Source organism: Gymnoscopelus microlampas, assembly GCF_963454915.1.
Source record: "Gymnoscopelus microlampas genome assembly, chromosome: 12".
NCBI lineage: Eukaryota > Metazoa > Chordata > Actinopteri > Myctophiformes > Myctophidae > Gymnoscopelus > Gymnoscopelus microlampas.
The window spans coordinates 34,960,237-34,988,148 of record NC_139949.1 but is presented as its reverse complement, the minus strand read 5'-3'; the positions used below and the strand labels follow the sequence as shown (position 1 = coordinate 34,988,148).

Here is a 27,912-nt window from a genome sequence, read left to right as displayed (position 1 = left end):
CCGCATAAGGCTAAATGGATACAGAAAGGATTATTAGGCTCAATTCAGCACAATCAGCAGAGCCTGCCAAGATTTCAGGACAAAGGACAGCACCCATCCCCTGCTTTCACTGTATTACGATAGTGCTGTATACATAAGTATCGTCGCTGTCGGGCGGAAACCAATCTCCCAAACCGGGACTTTTCAGGAAATGGAACATTTTGTCACAAGCTCTTTTTAATACTTTTCATCTGGTAAATATTTATAAACCCCACAGACAGACTTAAGCACTTCATTTTCACTTTAAAAATATTCAAAAATAGAATATCTACACAATCTACAAACTCAACGCATTGTAGATTGGCTACTTTTGCTACTTTGTGTGACACTGTAGTATGGCAAAGTAGGACATTAATTACGAAAAAACATATAAAGGTATACAAGATAGATATACAAGATTTCGCCCGACAGCAACGATATACTATTATAGCTCAATGGGTTATGTTTGAATCTCTCTCTCTCTCTCTCTCTCTCTCTCTGTGTAGGCGGTAGCGACAGACGCTGTTCCAGTCAAACTGCTGTATGACAAGTCACACGATCAGGTGTGGGTTCTAACCTGGGGAGACATGCAGAAGACACACCCAACCCTGCAGGTATGGAGCATTTGGCTGTGTGCGTGTGTGCGTGTGTGTGTGTGTGTGTGTGTGTGTGTGTGTGTGTGTGTGTGTGTGTGTGTGTGTGTGTGTGTGTGTGTGTGTGTGTGTGTGTGTGTGTGTGTGTGTGTGCGTTTTTGCATGCACAGATATATGTGTAAGTAAACACATGCATGGATGACAAGTAGACATAGTTGTCAGTGTTGCATTTGTCTTATTCCTCCTCTAGACCTCCCAATGTGGTTAAAATGTTAAAATATGAGGATGTCTTGTCTGTGTATTTTTGATTGTAAGCTGCAAGTTTCTCTAGCAAAAATGTACTTAATATTGAATTGAAACACTCCAAGAAATGATTTTGTCTTGGGCGATGTACTGTAACCTACCTCAACAACCAGTAATGTGAAAGTAGTCAAGAGAATGTGGAACTAATTGATAATCTATGTAATCCACACATGTAATGTGTGGATTGTTATGTTTATCAACAAATGTCTTAAACATTTGCTGTCTTAGACAACCACGCTGTTAGACCAGCGTTGTTGCTGTGAAGCAGTTTTTATTTATGGAATTGTTTAAAAAGACCCCCATTTCCTGGAAAGACTCAAAGTTGGTAAGAACCTGTGAGAGAAAGCTGCCACGTGTGCTTCCCACAAGAACAAACAAGAGGGAAGAGCTCTTTCCCCACCAGAGATGGCCCCTGACAGGATGCTCTGGGTTGTAGCAGAGTGGAGAGATTTCAGGATTTCCTCTGACACCTTTAATTTCCGCAGCTGCCTGAGGTGGTACAGGCGTTGCTTAAATTTTTTGCCACAGCCTTTGTGTGCATTTTCCAAGCCAGGTCCTCTTTAATGTGCACCCCAAGTACTTGAAAATGCCTACCTTCCCCACTGGTTCCCCATTTATTTATGCTATTCATGCTAATGACGTAGATACAACCTTTGAACACAGCAACGGTTGGTAGGTTCAAACATTCTAGGCATCAGTATACACACTTGAAATGATATCGAAAGCACGTCTCTGCTCAAAAAATACCTTCCGTGGACAGGGCCCCTCAAAGATGCCAAGTCGCACTTTTTATTTAGAAAGCAGTCTATGATTTGTTTGTGTGCAGCTGTACTTTTATTCTGTGCACATATAGGATACCAGGAAGGCATTATAGATGAGTATCTGCGTGAGTGCATCGAAGTAGAGAGCAAAACAGCCCCCCGCTCCTTGTGTTCCCTGTGATAAGTATTTCCGTGAGAGCAACTAATCTATGTATGTTTTAGAACGTTTACCGATGCAGGAAAAAAACAGCAATTCACAGCTGAGGCGCTGTCTGCTTTGTGACTACGGTCCCTTTGGACCACTAGTGTTGGAGACTTCACAAATGAGAAACGATCACAGGTGCGGTGGTGTCTAATCCGCCTCAGGGGATTGGGTGAGGCGAGGGGTTGGGGGGGGGTTGGAGGGGAGGGATGAGGACAGTAGAATAGTTCTGGTTTATACCATAGGGAAGAAGGGCGAGGTGTTTATTGTGTGTGTGTGTGTGTGTGTGTGTGTGTGTGTGTGTGTGTGTGTGTGTGTGTGCGCGTGCGCGTGCGCGTGTGCGTGTGCGTGTGTGTGCCTGTGCGTGTGCGCGCGCGCACGCGTGTGTGGGTGTGTGTGTGTGTGTGTGTGTGTGTGTGTGTGTGTGTGTCCAAGTGTGTTTTCTGCGCACAGGGTATGAGTCACCATGGGAGCCCATTGTCAGCTTTGTAATGGACACAAACATGTTTATTGTTCTGCTTCGTCCTCTCAGAGGGAAGGATCCCATTATAATCTTCGCGAAGGTGTGTTGTTTAGTCTGTGTGGCATTGGGATTCACTGTGTCAATCCATTATGGGGATTGGGGAGGACACACTCAAAACAGAACAAATAGATAAAAGGTTCTTTAGAGGTTCTTTTGTGGCCTGAATGGAGCGGTACTTTTGCAGTGAACCACCTAAGCCTCAAGAATACTTTTACCGTAATTGAAGGGCTGTTAGCCATAGAAAGATTTTTGTGATTCTGATATTTTGAGATGCGATTCAAATCAGATTTTTAGAAATGTGTGTCTCTGTCTAGAGACTTTATACTTCATCGTACGATGTCGCTCATCGCAAAATAGCAATTTTCAGCAAGCAGTGAAGATAGGTCAACTGAATACACAAATCCGATCTAATCACTGCAAATAACAGTGTGGACAGTCAGACATAAAGATAAGATACTACAAACAAATCAGACTTGCCTGCAATCTGAACAAAGCCCTATTCACAGAGGCCTTCCAGGGTCCTTTTGATATCTAAGGATAATTCCTTTTAACAGGTCGTTCATGAAAGTCCTTGTGGTCTTGTTTCCAAGTGGTTCTAGCTCAAGCTACAAGCTACAAGATCTACAAGCTCACAACGCTGAGGCGTTGTGAGCTTGACCCCCCCCCCGTGACCCCCCCCCCCCCCCAAACACAGGTTGAGAACCACTGCTATAGGGCATCAAAAGGTGTGTCCCTGTTATTATGAGCCGAAAAAAACATGTTTTACGGTGTGGCTCTGCAGGAGCCTGCCTGTCTCTAAGAGGGTCAGTTTGTGTGTCTGTGTCTGGACCAATCAGCAGAAAACTTTGTATGGACACTAGGACAACTGCAGCATTTACATTTTCTGAAATGTTACCACCATTATGTGGAATGCCATTCATGCCAGTCATAAAAACTGCGAATCCTTACTCTCCTTCAAAGCTGCTCTAAAAGAGCACTTACAGGTGGCTGCAATTCGGAACTAGCCCCTGTACAAAGTCTCCACCCCCCACCCCCTACTCATGAATATGTTGATGTTTTTGCATAGTATTATATATCTGTCTGTCATTAAATGTTTTGATGAATTGAGTACGAAGGACCCCTATGGAAACAAGCCATAGCGTTTTCTTGGGTATAATCCTCTTAAAGCAGACCGTGTATTGAACTGTACTGTACTGTCCTGTGTTTTTTTTTTTGCAAACTTCTAATAAAGTATTCAATCAACTTCATAGACGACTGACGTCATACGGTAGATGACTGGCGTCAACAGCTGTGGCCACATGAGGTCTGAGATTGGAGCCGCGGTGTTCCCATGACGATCCCGAGGTCTACATGATTAGATTTCTGAAGTGAAGTGAAGATGCTACACTTGGCCAAGGACCGGTTTTGGATTGAAATGACATGGGAAACAATGGCTACTTTTGCTATTCGTCAAAGTATGTACGGCTTAGCCCCTTAAGACCGGGAAAGCATCTGTCATTTTTAGATTTCTTTGGCTATTCAAAAAATAGCAGATATACAAGCTCATAATGCGGCGCCGAGTGCCGCACTATGAGCTTGTAGATCTGCTATTTTAAAACAAATCTTGAACATTTTGTGCAAATCTTTGAATATACATTTTTCAAAGCGAACATTTGTAAAATATTTTGTTCCAGGGACTCCCCAGAAGCAACGATATGAGTTACAAATGTTCGCTTTAGAAAATATATGTTCAAAGATTTGCACAATGTTCAAGATTTAAAAAAAATAGCAGATCTACAAAATCGTATATCTGCTATTCTTGAATAGCCAAATAAATCTTAAAGTGACACAAATGCGTTCCCGTTCTTAATGGGTTAATTAGTTTAGAGATTAACCTTCACTTCACTAACCAGCTCTTCCGCTAATTTATGCTCAATTGCACAACGTGAGACAAAGTATATGAATGGGGCTGTAGGGTTAGAGCCACAGGGGATTGTTCTTTGTTGTTGTTGTGGTGCTTCTTTGTTGTGCGAGGTTCAGGTGTGTGTGTCACCCCTTCAAGCTGCTGGAGCAGCACTTCAAATGGAGGAGAGAGAAACTCTATAAAAGACAATTATTATTCTTCCAACAACTTTTTTTTCCTTCCCTCTTCCGTCGTTTCATTTTTTTCAGAAAGAGGCAAAGGGTAAAATAACACCTTTTATGCAAAAACATCCTCTTCTCGTTAACGATGGTTTATCTGGACTGCAGATGAAGCCTTCTTTGAATTTCATTTAGTCTTTTTTCTCTCTTTCTCTCTCTCCCTCTTCCTCTGCAGTCGTTCAATAGCGATGAATAATTAGAGAATGGGGCATGAATCACTCAAATATGCAATTGCAGTGAAACCGCATAATGGACTGGAGGGCATATGGATCACACCACAAATAAATGGCCTGATAATGTCATTATCATTTGGGCTGTAGGTAATTGACCTCTGCATCAGCATCCTGTCACCACCGGAGGCACTGCTATAGTGGCGTGGGTGGTGTGTGTGTGTGTGTGTGTGTGTGTGTGTGTGTGTGAGCGCGCAAGTTTGTGTGCGCGTGTGTCTGTTTCAGGACATGTATGCACATGCCAGTGAGATGGGCCTATATTCAAGCAGCCATCATTTATAATGGCTCAATATCCCTGTACAAATATGGGAGGGAGTGTGATTGTCAATTCATTAGAGAAGACAAATAGAGGAACAGGGGCGGGCAAGCTGAGACATGGCCTTTCAGACTGTCAGAGCTGTCTGTGGAATTACGTGCCAACGAGATGTCGACTCTTGGCTGCAGTTTCTGTGCAAGGCCAGTGCCCACGCGGTATCTGTCTACGGATCTATCTTTGCAACTACTGTATGTATCTATCCATCTACCGGATGACCTACCTACTGTATCTGCATACCTATCGACTTACTGTACCTACCGACCGACCTACCTACTTGCCTACATACAATAACTAACTATTACCTACATAATTATTACCTATCTGTCTGTCTGTCTGTCTGTGTGTCTGTCTGTCCTCCAAGTGTGTTTCATACACTTGGAGGTATTTGCGGTGACGTGTATTCAGCACATTAAATTGGAAAGTGTTTATTTATTTAGTGTGTGAATTTGTAAATTTGTTGCAGAGGCACTGAGCAGGAGGCTCTCAGCAGCTCTGTCAGACTGTTCACAACAGTTTCATTTCAAACTTTATTTATTCTCAAAGGACATTGAGGTTGCCCTCATTTTCAGTGTCGTCGAGACAGTTCATTACATGTGTATATAGCCCGGGTGCAACGACACAAGGAACTCTTGACCATGCTTTAAAGAAAAACGATTGTTCTATCCTTGGAACATGCACTCCACTGCGTGACATCGGCGTATAACGGCTAGTGGCTTGTAGTGATGTATTGAATTTCCCAAATGACACAGATATATTGAGCCGCTCGAGGAATTTCATCTCATTTCCAAATGGATGTAGTTAGGTACGCAAAAAAAGAAAGAAAAAAGAAGCGACTCAGGGGTTTTGTGGAGAATGAATGCTGTGGAACAGCAAAGCTATTCAGTCACAACCAAATCCCCCCTCAGGTGTTCGCGGCCCCCCACCGGCAGCCAGAGATTTGCTGGTGGGGAGAGTGAGCCTCGATGTGGGCCTCTGTGCTGAGTGTGTGGATATGAAATCCGCCAGATGAGCAATGACAATGGGAAGCCATTGGCGTTAAGTTCAGAGCACCTCCAGCCCCAGAGAGCATAACAGCTGCCTAATTATACGTGAGTGATATTAGAGTGAACCTCATTAACTTCCCCATTTTACTCTGCAACAATTATAATGATCTTTTTCTTTTTTTTAAAGGATCATCTCTACGATTGCCAAAGGGAAAGAGTGCAAGGTTATCTATTTTGTAAAAATGGATAAGAGTTTCTTTGTCACGGAGAGTTAAAAAAAAAAGAGCTCACTGTAGGCTACTATAGCAAAAGTAACAACATGACAACTTGTTAGCGGTAGTTACTTCATAGTAGGGATGCAACGATATATCGGGCGTATATCGGTATCTGCAATATCGGCCTTGAAAATGCAATATCGGTATCGAACTGATATCAAAACTAGAACCAGGAGACCTGGTACTGCCAAGACCCCTAGTGGTTGAAATCCGAATGGCTGGACTTCGCTTGACGTGTGTGCAGAGGAAAAGAGGGACAGAAAAGAGGGAAAGAGGGACAGAAAAGAGGGAAAGAGGGACGGACCGACAAAGCCTCATGTAGGCCGACCCTCTGGATCTGGCAATAATATATTGGTTTTACCCAATATATTATTTTATAATATTTACGTTTGAATGTGAAGCTGAAAAGGCCTTTTATGATGATGAAGGCTGCAGATTCAATCTGCGTGTTATGGAGAAGCTTTCAACAAGTTGGAAATATGTGACATAAAAATACTACATTTACATCGTTTTGAACTAATACGTGCATCAGACAAAATACATTAGGTAATGAGAATGCACTGTTTGTTAGAATTCTGCATCTGCACCCAGAATCACAGATAGGCCTACTGTATAAACCCTACTGGAAACTTGACCGGTATCGGTCAATCTGTCAATTTGACCATGCAAATAATCGGATATGGATGCATGCCATGCATCCCTACTTCATAGTAAGTTAATTCAATTCTGAGAGTGTACAAATGGAACCAAATGGACCCGTAAGGGTCCATTTGGTTCCATTTGTATACTGTCAGAGTTAACCGGGTCACTAAGACTCAGGAGTTTACAGTGTAGCCCCCTGCTGGGAATACCATAGAGAATGCCATAGAGAAGCAGCTTTAGTGAAGCTGCCATAGACTTCAAAATTGGTTTGAAGCTTAGTTCCTTTCCTTTAAAAGAGACACAGTCTCTCTCTTTCTGTGAGACTCTTCTTTGACACACTCATAATAATATGAGTGGGTTTCTAAAGCTAGAAGCTTTTTAATGTCACAAAAGAATACCAGTGATAGAAGATTCTGGGTGCAGAAAAGCTCATTACATTTAGCATATACCCCCTTCCACTCCTCTCTCCTTGTATCCCTTCTTGTCACATCTATTTCAACAGATGCTAGTTATACAATGCATTATCATGTCACTTGTTCTCGTGTTTTTGTCATATCCATTTTATTTTCTTGATCACAAATCCAAAAGTGTGCTTTTAGATAGTATATTGTTTAGACAGATGCTAGTTTGTAATTATTTAACCGATATCCTAATTTATTTTTGGCACAAACCATTGTTTGTTCTCTTTGCTCTGCACTCACAGTATGTGACTATTTACCTTGTTGTTTGTTGACTAAGCTTCATGCTTACTCTGCTTACTCTGATCTTACACTTGTCACTCTGGATGAGAACATCTTCTAATGCCTAAATTGTAATTTTTTAGTGTTCGGTTTGCGGAAACAGTACCTATCAGTCCTGTGAACAATTCCATTCCGCTATAGGCCTTAACAATTCTCAACCAATTCTCAACCTTAGCATGTCACGGACAGGGAGGCATGTGGAGGGACCGGTCCATTCCAAAGAAGACTAGTTTCCCTCCAGAGAAACAGGCTCTTAGCGTCTGGCTAAAGGCCGTTATCACTGAATGACTTCATAGGAGAGCTGAGCCGAAGCCGCATTTCACAGACTTGCAGTCATGTGACATATTGTACAGTAGATGTTTATCTGTTCCAGGATATATATGGGCGGTTAAATCCCAGGATATATGAACCGTTCCCTTGTTGGTGATAACTTGTGGAAGCAAGGTGGCCAGGTGATTACAGCGATCATGCCGTGAACTAGGGCTTTCACGACTAGAGATTTTTACAGGTCGACTAATTTGACCCAGTGGTAGTCGACTAGTCGACTAGTCGAAATTTAAATTACAAAAAAAAAAAAAAAAATAAAAAAAAAAAAAAAAAAGTTTTTTTTTTTTTTTTTTTTTTTTTTTTTTTGTGGCACTGCTTTAATACCATCCTACTACTATATTACTATTATTATTATCCTCCTGCCCTTATTTTTATGGCGTTTTAAGGGAAGCGCTTCTGGCACAGCAGCACAGCACCACAGCAGCGTCTCCAAGGATCCCCATTGCCCAATAATAGGCTTTTATTGGGCATGCTTTTGACCCCCTTTTGATAAAAAATAAAGTCAGGAGGATAATAATAATAGTAAGATGGGCCATTACTATAGCATTAAAAATTAAATTAAAAAAAAAAAAAAAAAAAAAAAAGTTTTTTTTTTCATTTTTTTTTTCAACTATCAACTATCAACTAACAAGGTCGACTAGTGGTTATACTAGTCGACTAGTCGACTAGTCGACTAGTTGGTGAAAGCCCTACCGTGAACTACAGATCACACGTTTGATTTCTGCGCGAGCCCCGTCCCCTGTCACAGTGACCTTGAGCAAGGACACTCTGCCAAATGCTGATTGTAAATGAATGGAGGCGGCTTCTCTCCGTAATCAGTAAATTCATTTTGCCCTATTTTAGTCTCATCCAAATGTGTACTCCCAGTCTCCCACAATATACAGCATATTGAGGATTAGGAATAGGAATTGATAAGACTTTATTGATGCCAATGCCATTAGGGAGGTCTGATTCTTTATTGATTCCTGATACATTTTCAGTGTGGAAAAAGATTACTGTAGGTCTGCATAGGTTTTCAGCAATTGTATTATCTGAGTCTGAACAGTGTAGAAACGGTAGAAAAAAGGCATGCATGTCTGCCTAATAACATTTGCACATGTTAAAATGAATTACAATTTTTCATTTTCAGTAATAACACATGATGTCATGGTTTTGCAATAAGAAACAGAAAAACTTGTTGCCATTGATAAAAGGAATTGATCGATTGGCATACATTGTCGATTCTCTGATTTAACCATTCTGATTCTCGAATGATTCCAGTTCTCAATTCTCGATTCTATTTAGTTATTATTTTTATTTAGTAATACATTTGTAGCAGGACAGAAAAAAACATATGTTTCCATGAAAGGTCACACCATTCACATATTAAATATTGCTCATTGGAAAGTGCCTTTACTGTGGCTTCACAGTGCCTCACCTCAAGGATTCAGGTGATGGTTATGAATGTATTTTACAACTTTAGGATCGATGGGTATCTAACATGCAACCATGTTGCAGAACACTTTGGCAGGATTGGCTGCATTTTTACTGTAATAATGGTTTTGAAACCCGCATCTCTTTCACCGATGTTTCTGTGTTGTACATGATTACAGGTAAAGAAGAATGTACTGAAGCTGCCTGTGTGTGATATTACTGTCTATTTCCTCTGACTCTGCCTCTCTGTGGACCCACAGGTGATCCCCCAAGCCAGTGTAGGAGAAGTCCATCGTGCCATCCGCACAACTTTCCAGAGGGTTGATGACTTTTTCATTCCTCCGACCAACTTGATCATCACTCACGTCAGGTGCAACACACGCACGCACGCACGCACGCACGCACGCACGCACGCACGCACGCACGCACGCACGCACGCACGCACGCACGCACGCACGCACGCACGCACGCACGCACGCACAAACACACACACACACACACACACACACACACACACACACACACACACACACACACACACACACACACACACACACACACGCACACACACGCACACGTACACACATACTGTACACACATCTCACCCTTAAAGCACCTTCTCATTATTCACTAATCACAGCCATCCCTGTAAAGTGAAGGAGAAATGAGCAAATGAGAATTCTAATGAGAATCCCGACGGGTAATAGTCGCCCTCGGAACAAAGTTGCGAGGCTATTAACCTTTTCTTCGAACTTTGCCACCTCAGGTTCGCCTTCGTCTTTCTCAAGAATGAACCCGCGATACACAAGATTGACCTGGAGACCTTCCACCGCGTCAAGACCATCAGTTTCAAGAACTATAGCTGCGTTCCTGTCAGCATGGCCTACACCCACCTGAGTGGCTGCTACTTCGTGCAGTGCCAGGGCAAGAGCCACCTACAAGCCCCGCCCCAGCTCCTCCTGGACAGTGTGACGGATACGGTGATCGGCCCGAACCGCAACGTCACGGGCCAGCCCTATGTGTCTCCGGACGGCCGCTATATTGTGACGCCCGACCGGCGGCGCTCAAAGCTCGTGGTTCAGACGGTGTCGTTCCAAGGGAAGCTAGGCGTTCACCGGGAGGTGGACAGCCCGCTCGCTGTGTCAGACCTGGTGTTCCAGCCCTCGTTTGCGGAGTCCAACCGCTACGTGGCGGTGGCCACGTCTGGCGCAGGCACGGACCTGCTCTTCTCCGACCTCTCCTCGAGCCGCGCCGAGGTTCTCCGGAGCCTCAAAGAGCCCCTGGCCCCTCAGGCCTGGCCCTGGGGAGGCCCCAACAGGGTGGTGGTATCCAGCGGGTTGTTTGGACAGTACCTGGTAACACCGTCGGCAGAGTCCTTGTTCGTCCTGAGCGGTAAACAGAAAACGCCACACTGCGAGGTGTCAGACATCAAGAGAGGGAACACAATCGTGTGGGTCGGGGAGGTATGAGTGAAAGAGAGGGGAAAAAACAAAGAAGGAAGGAGAAAAAAAGGGTGAAATAAATGGAGAAGAGAGAGAAAGAAAGAGAGAGCAAGAGAGAGAGGGAGAGATCAGGCCAAAATGCTTATTATTAAGATTTATGTGGACTTAAGTTGTGGACTCAACCCTGGGACTGAGCGAGAGGAGGACACGCGTGGGTTTATTGTAACAAAAGTACACTTAAAAATAGAGTAATCGAGAAAATATAAAGAAACCCTGTTGTGATATTTCTATTGGGAGAAAGTGTCAATGCCGTTCAGTGCAACAGTGATCTATGTGCACTTAAGTACAGTATACAGAGTTGTACATTATTGCACTTCCTTCCATGTTATCACAGCAATTAGGTACCTGCAGAGGGATATCAATGAACAATGAACTATGCACAATGCTCACTTTTTTTAGAGTAAAGCTTTTCGTTTGGGTTTATCTCAACAATGTTTGTCGTTTTCACCAGTGCTGCATAATAGTCACCACAATATGTCTCTCTGTCTGTCCGTCTGCCTCTAGTATATGTGTGTTATCTGCCCTTTTAAAAGCTACGAGCTCATCGGTTACAGTATATCGCCTTTGTCCTTGTTCATGGTATTGTACTGTATGCTCCCCTGAAAGCTTTCATCCTCCCCTTGCCAGCGAGGTTGGCTTTATGCACATGTCACCCCCTATTTACAGTGTCTTTCCAAAGAAGCCCACTTTGCCGTCCATTAGCTGTGGGAAATAAATGTTTTAGAATTGGACTGAGGTCCAACCAGCTGAACTGAACAGGTAGACCTCCCAAAAGTGGTACAAACTGACCCCATCTCTCCCATCTATTCTGTACCTGCAGGCTGCGGCACAATGCAGTGCTCTGAGGTCTGTCCTGAAACCTGCCACTTAGCAGACTCCTTCAGAGCAATGTGCTTTGCCCACATGTTGAGTATACATCAAAGTGACATTGATTCCAATATTCAGGAGGGCGTGAGCATTTGCAGCATCAAGCATCAAGATCAATTGAAAATTCAATTTGGTAGTGTAAGAAAATGTGTTTGTTTACATTTGCTTATCCAGCGTTTCTTTTACTAGGCATGGCCCTCAGTGCCGCTGTCTGTATGCGTTGCTCTGTCAGTGAATATTCAGTCAATCTGTTGTGTCCCACCTGGGTCGGATTGTATTCTCATTAAGTGAGAGCCAATTTGTATTGTTTTTGTCATGCAGCCTTTTAGAATAGCTAGCCAATGCATTACTTACCTGATTATGTTTCCAAAGTCGGGGAGGTAACTTGGCAAACATTCGGTAGCTATTTGTCGCAGCGCAGCAAAATGCTGTGAATACATATGGCTGACAATTGTCATCCTTATTCAAGGTTCAAGGTCATGTGAAATGAGTTCATTCACATCACAAACGCAATATGTAGTTTATTAAAAACAAATGAATCTCCATCCAAAGGACAGTGTTCTCACGTTGTGAAATGTTGAGGGACTCTGGCAAACGATTCCATCTTGATGTAAATGCTCACATCCTTCTGTATTCATACTAGACTGTGACAGTTGTGGGTGGGTTCAACATCTACACAGCCTAATCTCTGCAGGTACTCTGAGAGGGTAGACATGGAACCTTATGGCTCTGTTTTACTCTCTCAGAGTTAAATGAACTCTCAGGATTTTACTGTGTAGTGAGAAGGAAGACGAGAGTGCCTGCTACTCATATTTATCTCCAAAGCCTTTCGACGACCATCTGCAGGCCGCCATGAAAGAAGGCCGCATTTAGTGTGTAAATACACCTTTACAATGGTGATGTTAAGAGGCTAGATTTACACAGCTACAAAAACTGAACTCACGGTCCACCGTAAAGTTGTGTTAATTTGACAAAGAGAGTGTACACATGGAACGAAATGGACCCATATTTGGTTCCATTTGTATAATCTATGAGCTAAAGCTGTATTATGTAACTTTATCCAATCTGTATGGTAGAGTATGTTAATACAATAACTTATACAATTGGGATGATTGCATTTTGTCTCCCTGCTCTTCTATTGAGACATTTAGATCCTGTGTCTAGGTTTGACACGACCTTTGACACAATCCTGTTCTGGTTTAACACAAATTTAGTTCTACCCCGGGTTCAGTTCCGAGGTAGAACAGGAAAGTTACGTAGTGCAGCTTTAAATTAACGCTGACGATTATACTGTGTGCTGTCTGGAGTGTTTCCCTTTGTGTTTGATGCCAGTGAACAGACCTCACCCCTACTTTGAACACTGTTCATTGTCTCCCAATATGTACTGTGCCTGTGCCTGTAACTCCCCGATTCAATGAGTAGGGTAGAAACCAAGTCGTGTTCAAAAAGAAAAAAAAAGAAGAAAAGAAAAAGAAAACGTATACGCTGAGTGAACCAGATTTGTCTTTTCTTGTGTGTGATTTAGATATCTGCTGCTAATCTGCGTTGAAACAACACTGGCACGAGAGCCTGTTAGATTGCATTTCCGAAAGTAAATTCTCCACGATTTTGTTCCCTGTAGAGTAGACCACTGTTGCACTGAGGAGAAATTATATGCTGTATGAATTGAAGCTATATCAAGGTGTGTTTAATTAAAACCCAGGTTATTATACAATTGGCTACGTATTGTGGCCATTGAGAGATATTTGAAAACTATATATATGCCATTTAAAAGAAAACTGACAACCACTTACAAAATTACTGCTGGTACTGTGGTATGGGCAATATCAAAGTCAACAGTGGCATCTTTACAAATTCACCCATCAGACCCACTTTTTGTGACATAATAATCAATGTTTTTTTCACATATTGACCAATGAATCTCTGGTAGTAGAATTCAGTTTTCCAAAAATGGATATTATGTCATTTCGGAATGGCTCCCATCTTACCAGCATTCAAATATACAGGCTCATTGGTTCAAACCGATGATCTTGTTGAGGCTTCAGTGACATGCATGTAATGAAAACTAAACCTTCAATACAAAGATACTCAGATATACAGATCCCCTGAATCTCACACAGCCACGTACAACTTCACGTTCCTTAACAAAAACCCAACCCCCCCCCCCCCCAGTCAGTTTAGCTCTTTAGCAGTATGACATTGCTATTAGAGCCAATGAGAGCAAGAGCAAAGAGAATGCACCTGCGCTTGATGATATAACTATATTATTGGCTAGCCCACGTTGTTTGTTTGAATCCACATTCCTTCACTCTCCCGTTGACCATTATTCCCGTGAACGGGCACTTTGTTCTTACGTCGTACTCATTTTGCTCTCATGTGTGGGAAACGACACCCCTGTCGGGGGTTGGGGTTTCCCACAGCCCCAAGTATGATGTCAGAGCAAAATGGCCGGCGTGTGAATATGGTCAATATCCCCATAGCTCTCCTTTAACCCTCAAACAAGGGGCTGCAGAACTAAGCCGCTTGGTGTGATAGACATTGATAGGAACCACTGTTGTAGATAACATTGTTCATGTTTAGAACACATTACGACATGATGAAACCAACTGTACAGTTTTCTTTATGCATTTTGTGTGTTCTGGTTTATGAGGGAATTGTTTTGTAAGAAAAAAAAAGTCTAATAAAATCTATTGTAAAAATCATGCAGCTGTGTTATGGTGTACTATAAATCACATTTCATCACAATGTTCAGGGACAGATTTCACGGCACTGCAGGTTTTTTGTTTTTGTTTACTGAGACCGTTTTTAATTTACGTCCCACACTCTGCTGATACATCATCAACATCATCTGCTGATAAAAACTTAATTTGCCTCAATCTATGATTTTTGTAGTTTGGAGAGACACATTTAAAGAAAGAATCCTGCAATGAAAGGTAGGGTAAGTGATATTTTTGTGGTTAAAACAAATAGTTTTTTGTTAAAAGGTTAAAGCACTATATTCTGATAGTAATCATTGCTGTAGAGTGTTTTCTCAGTAACAGGGGTATCCATGTCTCTCCAGCTCTTTAATAAAGAGAAATTACATTTTCATGTAGGTGACAACATTTCAGCCAATCAGGAGAGAGTACTCATTCATCAGCTTCATTTTTATAGTGTTCCAGTTCCAATTTTGTCTGCTCATTTCGTTGTGTCATTACTCCCAATTTCACTTGTTTAATCTGTAGCCTGACTGAGTTCTCTATCCTGATTGGATAAAATTGGTATCCCGACCGGAAAATGAATTCTCTGTTTAATAAAGAACTGGAGAGACGTGGAGACTCCTGTTACTGAACAAACACTTTATAGCAATGAGTAGCTACTATCAGAATATAGTGCTATTTAACACTTATTTTAGCATCCAATAACTTTTTTTAACAAGACGTGGCCAAAATGGCAGTATTTTAAAAAGACAAATATTACAGGACACAGAAGGCAAGAACACTATGTACTGTAGCCAGTTATACTTAAGTTATAAGTTATACAAAAATACCACATTTCAATTAGAATAAATACATTGAGGCCCACACATTAAAAAAAAACTATTTTGTTGAGTTACACGGTCACACCTCAAAGTTAAGCCTGTCTAAAAAACGTTACCATGAAAGATGAAGACCTCTAAAACAGTATCCACTAGACATCACATCACTCACCTTGAAACTGTTATGGTCGTTAAGACAAGAGGGAATGACAGTCTTTCTATCTATATGAGATTGCCAGATCTTCACAACAAGCAACTATGTGGGATGACCCCTACAATTTCTTGTCCCTGGTCCCTGTCATTGATGGGACATCAAGATGCCCGTCCGTCCTGTGAAAGTTAATGCAATCTATAGTCTTTCTGTGTTCAACACGCTCCGACAATCCATGGCCATTTTTCTCACCACAACCTTGTGCCGAGAGGTGCTGTCAATAGCCTCTCACTCGTGTGTCAGAGAGAGACAGAGGGAAAACGTTTCCAGAGTAGAACACCACCAGAATCCAATCACACAGACAATTACCATCCTATTCACACCTAGCACAATGTCTCATGATTCACAGCGCAATAGGACCAGAAAGACCATCTGTCATGACATAGACTTCCCAGGTTAGGCTTTGACAGGAATTGAGGTTCTTGTCAATAAGATGATGTCCCGCAGAATGGAAACAGATAGGACAACTGTCACTGGTAATCTGGCACTCTGCATTGTAAAGTCTGCGGCTGATTGGGATTTCAGCCATATTCACATCCTGTTGTTTTGTGTGTCACGTACATCCATAGGCGATTTTTAGGGGGGGCAGGGGGGGCACTTGCCCCTTCTGGGGGCTGGACGATTTTTTTTATTTTAAATGTATTTATTTTTTATATTTAAAAAAATAGCCAAAGAATAAAATGGCTCTTAAATGGTAGGGATTTAGCCCGGCTCCACCCCCTGAATCGTTTGCCTAGCATTCAGGGTCTGGTGACACTGTCGAAGGCGGGTGTTTCTCGGTTGAAAATCTGTACGACGAATCGGGATCGGGATAATCCAGTATGAACCAATCGCCAAAGAGTCCCACTTTGGCCACGCCCCCATCTCAGAAATCGGCTGCATTGAGAGGGCTTTCAGACTGAATAATGGAGTGAAACGAAATGAAAATTGAGTGTCAGGCTAGTAGGGATCTGCACAAATAGTTACATCATTTAACACACCAAGCATCTCATAATCAGAAATTAGTCCAATTTCAAACGCATTGCGCAGCATGCCAGTAGTCTTGGAAACAGGAAAGTGTTTCCAAGGCTACTGCCATGTGCCTTAGCAGCTATAGTCAGAAGAACAGTGATACTTTGTTCATATCCACCTGGGAATGATACATGTACTAGTTGTGTTTTGAGATCCAACACTCAGAACTAAATGAAAAGTTTTGCACACCAGCTGCAGGAGGCTACCACTGTAAAACTCAATAGCTCAAAGAAATATGTTTTGACAGAATGTCTCAGAGGTGGTAGATCTGACCTTAAAAGCCTAGTATTTGTTTTAAATGTCAGAGTCTACAGGCAATGGAAGCTATCAGAGAGCAACCTTAGAAACTGCTCATTGCAATAAGCAGAGACACATCTCTTTGGCTTGTAGCTACCTGACCTGATGAAACTATAATAACTAAAACAGGGCATTTCCAGGTGACAGCGACCATGGGAATGTGTAACTGAACACCTGACAGAGTGTAAAACTGAAAGACAAATCCAAGTATTGTCCTCCTTGCAGTGATGATGGAATAAGTAGGCCTACTCTCACATGTTTTACTTAAGGAAAAGTAGCAATACTGCAATGTAGATATATTCTGTTAAGTAAAGGTCCTGTATTCAAAATGCACTTGAGTAAAAGTACAAAAGTATTGGCATCAAAACATTCTACCAAAAGTAAAAGTACTCATTGTGCAGAATGTCCCATTTCAGAAGATCTTTTGAAAATAGCAGATCTACAAGCTCACAATGTGTTGTCGCATTGTGAGCTTGTAGCTCGGCTATTTTCAAATGGCTAAAATATATATAGGGCTGAAGTGGTTAATGTATGTTAATGTTTTATAAGTATGATCAAAATCTACAAAATATCTACTAAAGTTTTCATACAATTGTAGTGGAGTAAAAATACAATATTTGCATCAGATGTAGCTCCATAAAGAACCTCTCACGTATAGCGAGAGGTTCTTTATGGAGCTATCAGATGTAGTGGAGTAGAAGTAAAAGTATTACAAATTGTAAATACTGAAGAAAGTTAAACATAGGCCTACTGTACCTCAAACTTTTACTTAAGTACAGTACTTGAGTACATGTACTTAGTTACTTTCCACCACTGCCTCCGTGTTTGAAACAGCTTTAATGGAACAATGGAACACCAGCTTAAAATTCCTCTACAGGCAGGCACAGCCAAACCCATTTTGATCGATAAAGTGGTGTGGGGGACCAGCCCCACAGGAATCTAGACAGGAGTCAAATAGTGCCTGTGTAAATTGCTCTTAGTTTGATTCTTTACTAAAGTACTCGATCGGTGGGATTTGCTGCACGGGTCAATAAAATGGTGACAAGAAAGTTTAGTTAAATCCCTGGGAATTATTTTAAAGTAGCCTATTACGTTATGTAAACCCCACTAATCTGGCATAATGGTCCTCACTTTGAAAAACAGGCAAAAATGATACCAATAAAGAACTATAGGTGGATCTTGTGGGGCTATAGTATGTGGTATACATACATACTGTATTATAGCACTAACCGTCCCGTAAAATGCATGCAAAGTGCATCTGTCTGCCTGCTATGTGTTTGTGTGCTGTATACTAATAGTCCAGGGGCCAAGCAATATTTTGGTACCACCTAAGGTGACCGTAAAGTTTTTGTATTTTTGTCTTCCTACATGTCTCTAGTTTATATTTTGGTATGATAACCCTTCCAATCTTGTAGCTTAATGGCAGTTATCACTACCTACCGGCTAATGTATCCGGTAGGAGACACAAAGTAGAATCTTTGTGTCTCCTACCGGAAATACAACCGGGCATCAAATTATTGCGACAAAAAACAAAATATATCCATGTATTCAAGGCTTCATGGGGTGTGCAATTGATAGAAAATAAATCATTTTTGGGTGAACTCCTCCTTTAAGTTTCCCAGGGGGATTCTCTACCCATTCAGCTATGACCACCCTAGACCGAAGGAGGGTCAACTTTTACAAGCTTATGGAAAGCAGTCTTTTTGCAAACACAAAAAATCTGAGAAGTTATCAATTGCACACCCCATGAAGCCTTGAATACATGGATATATTTTGTTTTTTGTCGCAATAATTTGATGCCCGGTTGTATTTCCGGTAGGAGACACAAAGATTCTACTTTGTGTCTCCTACCGGATACATTAGCCGGTAGGTAGTGATAACTGCCATTAAGCTACAAGATTGGAAGGTTTATCATACCAAAATATAAACTAGAGACATGTAGGAAGACAAAAATACAAAAACTTTACGGTCACCTTAGGTGGTACCAATTTGTGAAAATATCAGTGTTGGCCCCTGGACTATAAGGGCGCTAGGACCCTGGGGGTGCCGCTCGCGCACGCGTGTGTGTGTGTGTGTGTGTGTTTGTGCTTGTGTGAGATTTCCTGGTTGACGTGTACGGAAAAATGTGCGCTGTGTGGCCGTGCGGTGGAAGAGAGCGCCCCGGCCCTTCTGAAAAGAAAATACTTTGTTCTTAAAAACAAACAGTGGGAAGAACAACTGTGTTAAGTCCATGAGTGGAGATGTGTCAGAGCCTTTTGAATCTGCACCTTGTGTCAGACGGACGGTCTGTAGCACGTTAACTCCCTGCAACGCTCTGGACCAGAGCTACTAGTTTCATAACATGCTGGCAGACCACAGTCTATGTGGCAGACATGCTCAAGCGGGCGAAACACATGTGGTGCATCTAACATTGCTCTACCGAAAATAAGTTGCTGTGAGGTTACGTTAATATATCATAACTAGCTTATAGTTACACGGACGGGGCTGCAACAGCATGGACTGCACTAACAAGCTGAACAGTGCAATGTTTAATGATTCAAATACTGCAAAGAAAATCCAATGCTGAGACGATAACAGCCCCAACACTGTAAGTAAATGCACCCCCTGTGTGTGTGTGTGTGTGAGAGAGAGTCAGCTGATTGATGGGAAAATAGCGCTGGGAAAATGGTTGGTTGAAGGATAACAAGTCTAATAATGATGTACAGTGCATGTTCACATCATGTATAATTTATATTACTTAATACCATTTTTCAAATCTACATATATATTTTAACATTTTGGACAAAATAGCCAATTGTACATCGAGGTGCCCAGATGTCGCCTAGTGCCTATCTATCCTGTATCCGATTTGAACATGCTGATGTACAATGTGATGTAGTAGCCTAATGCAGGTGTAAGACCATTGTGTTTGTATTGTGTTATATGTGTAATGCATAGTTTTATATGCATTTCGGGGGGTTGACCCCCAAAATATATTTCAAACCCTAGGGGCTGGCTCCCCCAAAATAATTAAATAACATAACCCTAAAAAAGTATCAAAATCCGCCAATTCTTTTTAGGACAACTGCCATTCAGATGGGGGCCCGTAGTAGTACAGAGTAGAGGTGTGTGGTGTAGAATGGTTGTCAGTGTCACTATCATAATATAACTTTATCTTAAAAATGCATGTGAAATTCACGGATGCTGTTGCTCAATTTATCCACCCCAGCTGTGGTGGGACTAGAAAAGTTGTTGTATTTACTGTGCCCCTCATGCTTATCGCTTTAATTTAATGTCATTTAGCAGGGACCATCCACAATGTATTTGCAGAGTCTGGTTTTTTTTAATGCATTTTTGTGTTCTCATCCTTTACCTGCAACAATTGAGAGCTCGCCCACTGCGCCCACTCTTTAACTTAAGACTGCCAACAACAACGTTTTTTGACATCTGTCAATCCAAAGCCCAGACCACCAATGATGTCTTTTGACGGTTGTTGTGTGTTTTTAGTTTTTTTAAACTAGATGGTAGGCCTACTCTTCGCTAAGATATGAGTGACCATTGACGAGACATGCTATATTCATTATATTTTTTCCCGCGGAAGCACAGAGATCACAGAGATCGATCATACTGGAGATAAATATTCTGTGACTAGTTGAAAAGGTAAGGAAAACGAAAAATCGCTGGCAGTGGCTTATTTATTTATTTAATAGGCTAACTGTGATGTGACAACACTTTACTGACTGTTTGATCGTATTGATAATTTAGTCATTTTATTAACAAGCGACACCATGGTAGTATGGAGTATATAGGTTGGTACAGGTTACATGTCCCTCTGTAATGCCAAATTGGTCGTGTTCTCTGGAGGTTACTGCCTGCAGTGTTGCCATGTCTGCTTATTATAGGCGACATTGGGCTTGTTTTTCTGTAAAATTGCTTGTTAAATATTGGTAGTTGCAGGTTGCGTTTTTCTGGGGTCTGTTTGTTGTTTCTGATGTTTAGTTGCTTATTTTTAACTTGTTTCTTAATGTTGTTTAAACCAGTGGTTCACTGGTTCTCCCACCTAAAAACATTTTGTGCCAGGGACCCCCGTACAAGATTTGTGTTGTCAAAAATTGAAATCTAAAATGTTTCACCTTTTTCCCCAAGATTCTTTCGGGTGAAAAATCTACACGATCTGCTATTTTCAGATAGCCAATATACTGTAGGTTTAAAGTGCTCATGTGTTTGCTTTTGGGCTTGTTTTCATAGACCTGGTTGTTTATTTCTCTCTCAAAATCTGGCAACACTGGCTGCCTGTCTGTAAGAATGACCTAATTACCTAATGACCTGAGCTGCGCCTACCAACTATTGTGAGAAACATAGTTGAACAAACTTTGTGTATTTGCTTTGTACTGTAGGTGACACAGCTGAAATATAACTGGAGAGGACAGTGTTGTTGTTCCTGTAGGACTGGAGAGCTTATTGTCAAAGCACCCTTACTTCCATTAATTTCAAAGCTAATGGGACAGAATGTGATAACACTTTTCTCCAGGGGAATAAAGAAGCAGCTGAGCTGGCTGGGAAGAGATGTACGGTACACGAAAGTACAAAAAGTACGAAAGTATATCAAAATGTACTTAAAGTACCAAAAGTAGAAAGTACTCATTATGCAGAATGTCCCATTTGTTCACAAGTTCTCAAATGTATAAAATGTATACAAATCTTTTGAAAATAGCAGATCTACAAGCTCACAAAGCATCGTATCGGGACACATGAGTGAGCTTGTAGTCAGAATCTACAAAGTAACTAGTTACTGAAGTTTTCAAATAATTGTATTGGAGTAAAAGTGCTTCTTTTGCCTCTGAGATGTAGTGGAGTACAAGTAAAAGTACTGAAATTTGGAAATACTCCAGTAAAGTAAAAATACCTCAAAATTATGCAAGTACAAAGTACTTGAGTAAATGTGGTTAGTTACTTTACACCACTGAATAACATAAACAATCCTTCCACAACAAAACCGACCACACACAAGCTACGTGTATCATTCAGACCAAAACATTTTGCTATAATGTTGGCATATGATTTAAGTGCTTTAGCGGCTATTTGCAATTATAGGCTAAAGTTTAGCCTATAATTGCAATCGTTTGCTGGAACTTTGTTGTTTGTTTTAAAAGCAGTCGCTTATTTCTTTTTATGATGAAAAGTTGTGATTATTTGTTCAAACTTGGGTCCTGACCCACTGTTTGGGAAACTCTATGGAGAGTAAAACAGCCATTTTCTGCAGTACATTTCGTTTGTTATAATTGTAAAAATGTATTTATAATTGCAGCACTATAAGATTTTGAGTTGTCAGCTGGCATTGCCTATATTAACAGAAGTTTACTGAGTTGGAGTCAAGATCATTTAGCCATTTATAGATGGGTAGTTTGATTGGTAGCCTAGTAGTGCAGCAGTTGTCAGGGAGATTATTAGCCTAACTAATTGGCATCAGTTTAGCTGTTAATAGTGCTGGCACACTATGCACACTGTGGCACTGGTTGATGAATTAATTAAAGTGGGATTTTTTGAGTGGTATGATTGATGTTTATTATTTTGATCACCGATGATTGAAATCTAATGATGCAAATCATGATGTAAGTTACCAGGGCATATCTATGAGCTGAAATGAAAAATGTGTTTCACCCTTTTAGAGCATAGCTGAGGTTATAGTTATCACTCTTAATTACTTCCTGTCAAACAAAATTGTCATGTTTAGCAGGTACTAACCAATTTAACCATTAATATTATGACATGCACTTGTCATGCACCTCAATACATTTTCCACACATGCCGGCTGTGGTTCATTACGCTAGACAGTAGACACTAAGGGAGGTGCTACTATCTTTTACAATCTATTTTTCAAAGCTAAATACTAAAATATTGTTATTAAAATATTTGAGGCAAAAAATAATCAATTTGCCTTGTGGTAACAGAAACTTGATGCAGCACTGCCTTGTTGGATATTTTTAACTTGTGGACTGACATGACATCCGGGTCTGTTCTCGCCAATGCCCCAAATCAGAGCTCATAGCCAGATAGAAGACGTTCATTTGCACGGCGTCTGGAGGTCCCAAGCTCTGGTGCTTTACTCTCACAATACGATTTCCATTTGTCTTTAAGGCTACCGATAATAAGGAAGTGCTATACAGTTCTACACTGGAAATGTGGGTTTTATTTTGGCTCTGGTGATGGTTGGATTTGACCAGAATGTTCTCATGTGATATCATATCCAGGTTGGGTTTAACATTTTAGGTAGTTTCGGACAGAATGGTTTTGAGCTACTGTTGGATTGTGTTTGTACTGTCACATCACAGGTTTACAACTGTGGATGAAATTTAGTTTTTGTGCAATTTCCATGAAAAAGAGAAAGGAAAGAAGAAGAAGGGGAATAGAGAGATCAATAAAAAACAACAGTTTATCTACATACTGTATTTACACATAGCATATCCATCTGGTGCACCTGAGGTGAGAAATAAGGTGTGGTAAGTGAGGTAAGACAGTCCATGAGCAAAGCAGCAATGGCACAATGCCCCGTAATATGAATAGACAATCTTTAGATGATGAAAAAAGTTGTCAAGATATCAAAACATAATGGATGGTGCTGAGGTGAAAACATAGAGTTAGAGAGTAGGCCTCTAGCTCTAGGTCGAAGTGTCCTTGAGCAAGACGCTGAACTTGGTTGGTGCCTTGCATGGTTTCCTCCTCCATCGGTGTATGAATGTGTGTGTGAATGGGTGAATGTAATGCATAAACTATGTAAAGCGCGTTGGATAAAAGCGCTATATAAATGCACCATTTACCATTTATATTAAGGCTTGTTTTTATACCTAATGAATGGAAACCATAGCGCTGTTTTCCATCTGTGTTACTTAGGCTACATGTGACTGGAGTCAAAACGGTCCAATTACAGTAGACGCACTCCCTGTATCTCTATCATCAGGCTAGCCTTATGTCAGTACTCCAGGTGTTGCTCGTTTCCTCAGGAATCTGTTATATCTATAATTTGCAGTGCCCAAAAAATAAATTGGCAGTGGTAATATAAAAGACAGGTGGTGCAGTCAGGTTAGCCTCATGCTGATGTGACAAGTAGCCAAATTACTGTCACCAAAGCTGAGTTGCACACCAGTGCTATCATTGTTAGGTGTTGATACCGTCGCTGTCGGGCAGAAACCTTGTATCTCTCCATATTTCATCTTTTTGTGTGTTTTTCAATACGTTAATGCCCTATTTTATATTTAGTCATATGACAGTGTCATGCAAAAGTGGCAGTCGCTAATCTGCAAGCCCCTTGAGACGAGTTATGAGCATTTAGATCTGTTATTATTTGCTATTCATTTCTTTTATGTTGAAAAGACAACCAAAAAGACTGTTGTAATAATTATGTCTGGAATATTGTCTGCAATACATCAATAGTCTCAACCTCAGATGACACTGACAGTGATTGTCATCAAATCAACAACATAAGACCATGAAAGAACAAAGAACAAAATATCCGAGCACTCAAAAAAAATGATGTAAAATGAGAAGAACTTCAGATTCAAAATGTTTCGACCGGACTGTTCCTCTTCATCAGGTCTTCATCAGCACTCTCGCCCCGATGAAGACCTGTCGGTCGAAACATGTTGTCATTTTTAATCTCTCTATTAAAATAAAGTTATTTTCATTTTACGTCCTCTCCTCCAGTTTCTCTGAGATCTTTTCTTCTTTCTTCGGTCACTGTTCCTGTTGATCCTAGAAGCACCATCAGTCTACTTTTTCCCCCTTTGTTTCACTTTTTAATCTCTGTTGAGCACCTGGTTGGCTTCTTTGTTTTTCTTTACAACTTTTGACAAACCATTGTACACACTGTACTTGAGCTATATACAGTACGCAGATGTGACTTATGTTCATTGGAATGCCTTCTGAGGGCAGCATTGAATGTCATTGGTTCTCCAACAGATAAATGTATACCTCTGGACATGAGACTCACAGTTGACTATTATCAGTGGTTCTTAAACTTTACTGGATCAGGGCTCACTTGGAAATCTCAAAAGCGTTCGCTGCCCACTCATCTGGTCAGATGGGTGGACCGCATGCATTTTCAGAGCATGTTTATTTAAATGATCAATCAAAAAGTTGCTATTCATCACAATGATAACACATTTTTCAAGGTTTTAAAGAAAATACATACATACATACAGAGAAGGTATTTATTTTACTTGAATGTTTTAATATTAATGTTATATTATCAATAAAATCTCAAGGCCCAGGCCCAAAGGTTGAGAACCACTGGACTACAATAGTATAGGCTATTCATCAATTAGTCCACCACCACCTGCCATGTAGCCCTTAAGTGGATTATTGGATTTCAGAATGTCGCTATAAGGGACAAATCCATATCATCACTGTAGATCTGCCAGTGGAGGTGTTCTCATTATCAGATACACTGTACAGTCGACTAACACTCACTCCGGTTGTACTGGCTTTGAAATGTGACAGAGATTTTGATAGAGGGATGATCCATCTGTCCGTGTCCCTGGGTTAGGGTCTGTCACTCTCTGCTTTTTTTGTGCTTTCTTGTGTATCACACTTACATGTAGGCAATGCACGCACACATGTGCTGATTGACAACACACGCACGCACGCACGCACGCACGCACGCACGCACGCACGCACGCACACACACACACACACACACACACACACACACACACACACACACACACACACACACACACACACACACACACACACAATGTCAGTTTCTGGTAAAAGTGTTTCCATTACTTTCTGACTTCTATCTTAGCAGGAGTAATATTTGAAATGTTGTCTTGTGCCACTGTGTCGTCAATTGAGCCATATAGAACACTCCAGCTATGTAGGCCACAGAACCTTCACTCTGAGCGCCTGAGTGAATTAAATGGCACCATTGAGATTGGCACAGCCAACTGAGATTGGTATCGTTTTTTTTTCGCAATATGATAACAAGGTTTTGTTTACAGGCCCCAAATCTAGAGGAATCTTGTATCTTCAGTTCCTTAGAGGCTAAACTTTTGACTCTGTGGTCCTTCAGTTCAGATGTCATTCAGAGATGAATATGTAATAGCTGTTACATACTGTACTGTACAGCTGGAGAGGAGAGAGACAATTCAGTGAAACTTTTTGGCTGGGTCCCATCCATCCCTGAATGTCTACACAGTATTAACCATTGTCGGTATCATACTGTATATGGCTCTTTTCGACTACAAGAACTAAGCGAACCGTGCTGTGCTGTGAATCATATTTCACGGGGTCTACTCTGGACTTATTTCCATACACTACGGTTCCGTTTCAGATAAGGTTAAGGCTTCATTTGGGCCCTGCTCAGGAGGTAGTACTAACCCTGAGTTCAGAAGTTTCAAAACCTTTCTAAAATAGCAAAAATAGTAGCTTTTTTATGACGTACCTCCCCGTTCAGAGGTGGTTGGAGTTATACAGTAATAGAAATGTAAACTGAAAACCCTCACAGAATCTCACGCCTTCTGGAAAGTTTCAGGTTATGAAAGGTCCGTAGGTCGTAGTCAAAAAGAGCCAAAAAGAAGTATAGATTGGTCCTAAGCCCCCTAATTTATTCACAGCCACCTTTAGGACTTTGCTGGGAGACCCGATAGCGCTAGTTGCTATGGATACCATATATAGTCTAACCAACGCATCTTCATATCGAACAAACGTGTCACGGAGGCCCCCATTGATTGATGACTTCCTCTTCCATGTGTGACACAGAAATACAGGGTTGCTATGAGTAGAATTTTCCGTTCTATCCATTCATGTAGGCACGATAAGTTGTCTTAGACTTAGAGAATGCATGTGGAAAACAAAACAACACAACAATTTGTGAACTGATTGGCGTATCTATCACCTGAGACATTTGTGTGTTCATCCTTCCTGTTCATGCAAATAGGACAGACCTTTGTATCGCATATTCTAGTCCCACAGCAGATTCATCCAGCCAGTTTGAGCCAATTCAGCCACCTCTTCTTTAAGCAAATATATCTAATGTTTATGCACTAGAGTTTCATTAAACTAGAGTTAATGTTGGAATGCATGTTTGCAATAATCTGCTAATGTACTGTACCAAACTTTCAGTTAGTTCTGGAATTCTGAGTGGAGGGGATCCCCTACTTAATGGTTGATAATGGACCCTTACGGGCCTGTAACTCAGAGAAAATGGAACCAAATGGACCTGTAAGGATCCATTTGTTCACTCTGAGTTAAATTACCACTGAGGATGTTACAGTCCCAGAAACAAAATGAGACTAATGCAGATCAAACTGGGGGTCCTTGAAATAAAACAAGCTTGACAATCACTGAATTGTACAGTACAAGGCTCTCACACCCAACTAATGCTGGGTTTGCCTAGCCTTGTTCCTCACCAACAGAAGTGAATGACAAGGGTGTGTTAGAAATCAGACTCATGCTGTAAGTCAATATCATCTGAGCACACAGAACTGATGTTGGATCACAATTAAAGGTATTGCACACATTGGCTATTTTTCATTAATGCAATTAAGTAGTTGGAAAAGACCTGATCGAGAAATGCCCCTGTCTGTGTGTCAGCATAAACTGAGAACACTGTCAGCATGTCTGAATTACTGTCACCAAAACAATTTCCTGTACTTTTATCAGATTTGGCACTTAAAATTATTCAGATTATGACAATTATTAAAAAATAAGCTCCTCTACTGTACATCTCAGCGAGAGCCACAAAATTCCATACAAAAGCCGCATATGGCAGTTTATTGTGGTACGACTCAAAAATATCACCACTCATTAAACATCCGGTTCCAGTTGCACCAGAAATGTCCTCTGGGGTGGCTGTGGTCCAAACCCATTTGGAGCTGCACAGGTTCTGGCTCATCTTCAGTTGGCAGTCATCCAAGGCGAGCGTCTTTAAAGATGGCAGACTCCTACTGTACATAGTCGAGAGAGAGAGAAGACAATAAAGACAGGCCTACTAATCGATACATAAACACACAACCTCACATGAAAACTGTACAATCATCAGAAAAATATAGACAAAACAGTTTGTCTGTCATACAGTGAAC

General features: G+C 41.1%; 1 protein-coding gene across 1 annotated transcript in view; it reads left to right on the top strand.

Annotated features, from left to right (window-relative positions):
• The window catches only part of fstl4 (follistatin-like 4), a gene marked incomplete at both ends in the record, with an annotated part of 277,470 nt that extends 266,554 nt beyond the window's left edge, over positions 1–10,916 (top strand). Inside the window, 3 exons of the mRNA XM_084073607.1 lie at positions 525–632; positions 9,708–9,817; positions 10,214–10,916. Coding sequence (XP_083929733.1) covers positions 525–632; positions 9,708–9,817; positions 10,214–10,916 — 921 coding nt within the window. The remainder of the gene's footprint in view (positions 1–524; positions 633–9,707; positions 9,818–10,213) is intronic.
• Positions 10,917–27,912: the final 16,996 nt, after the last annotated feature.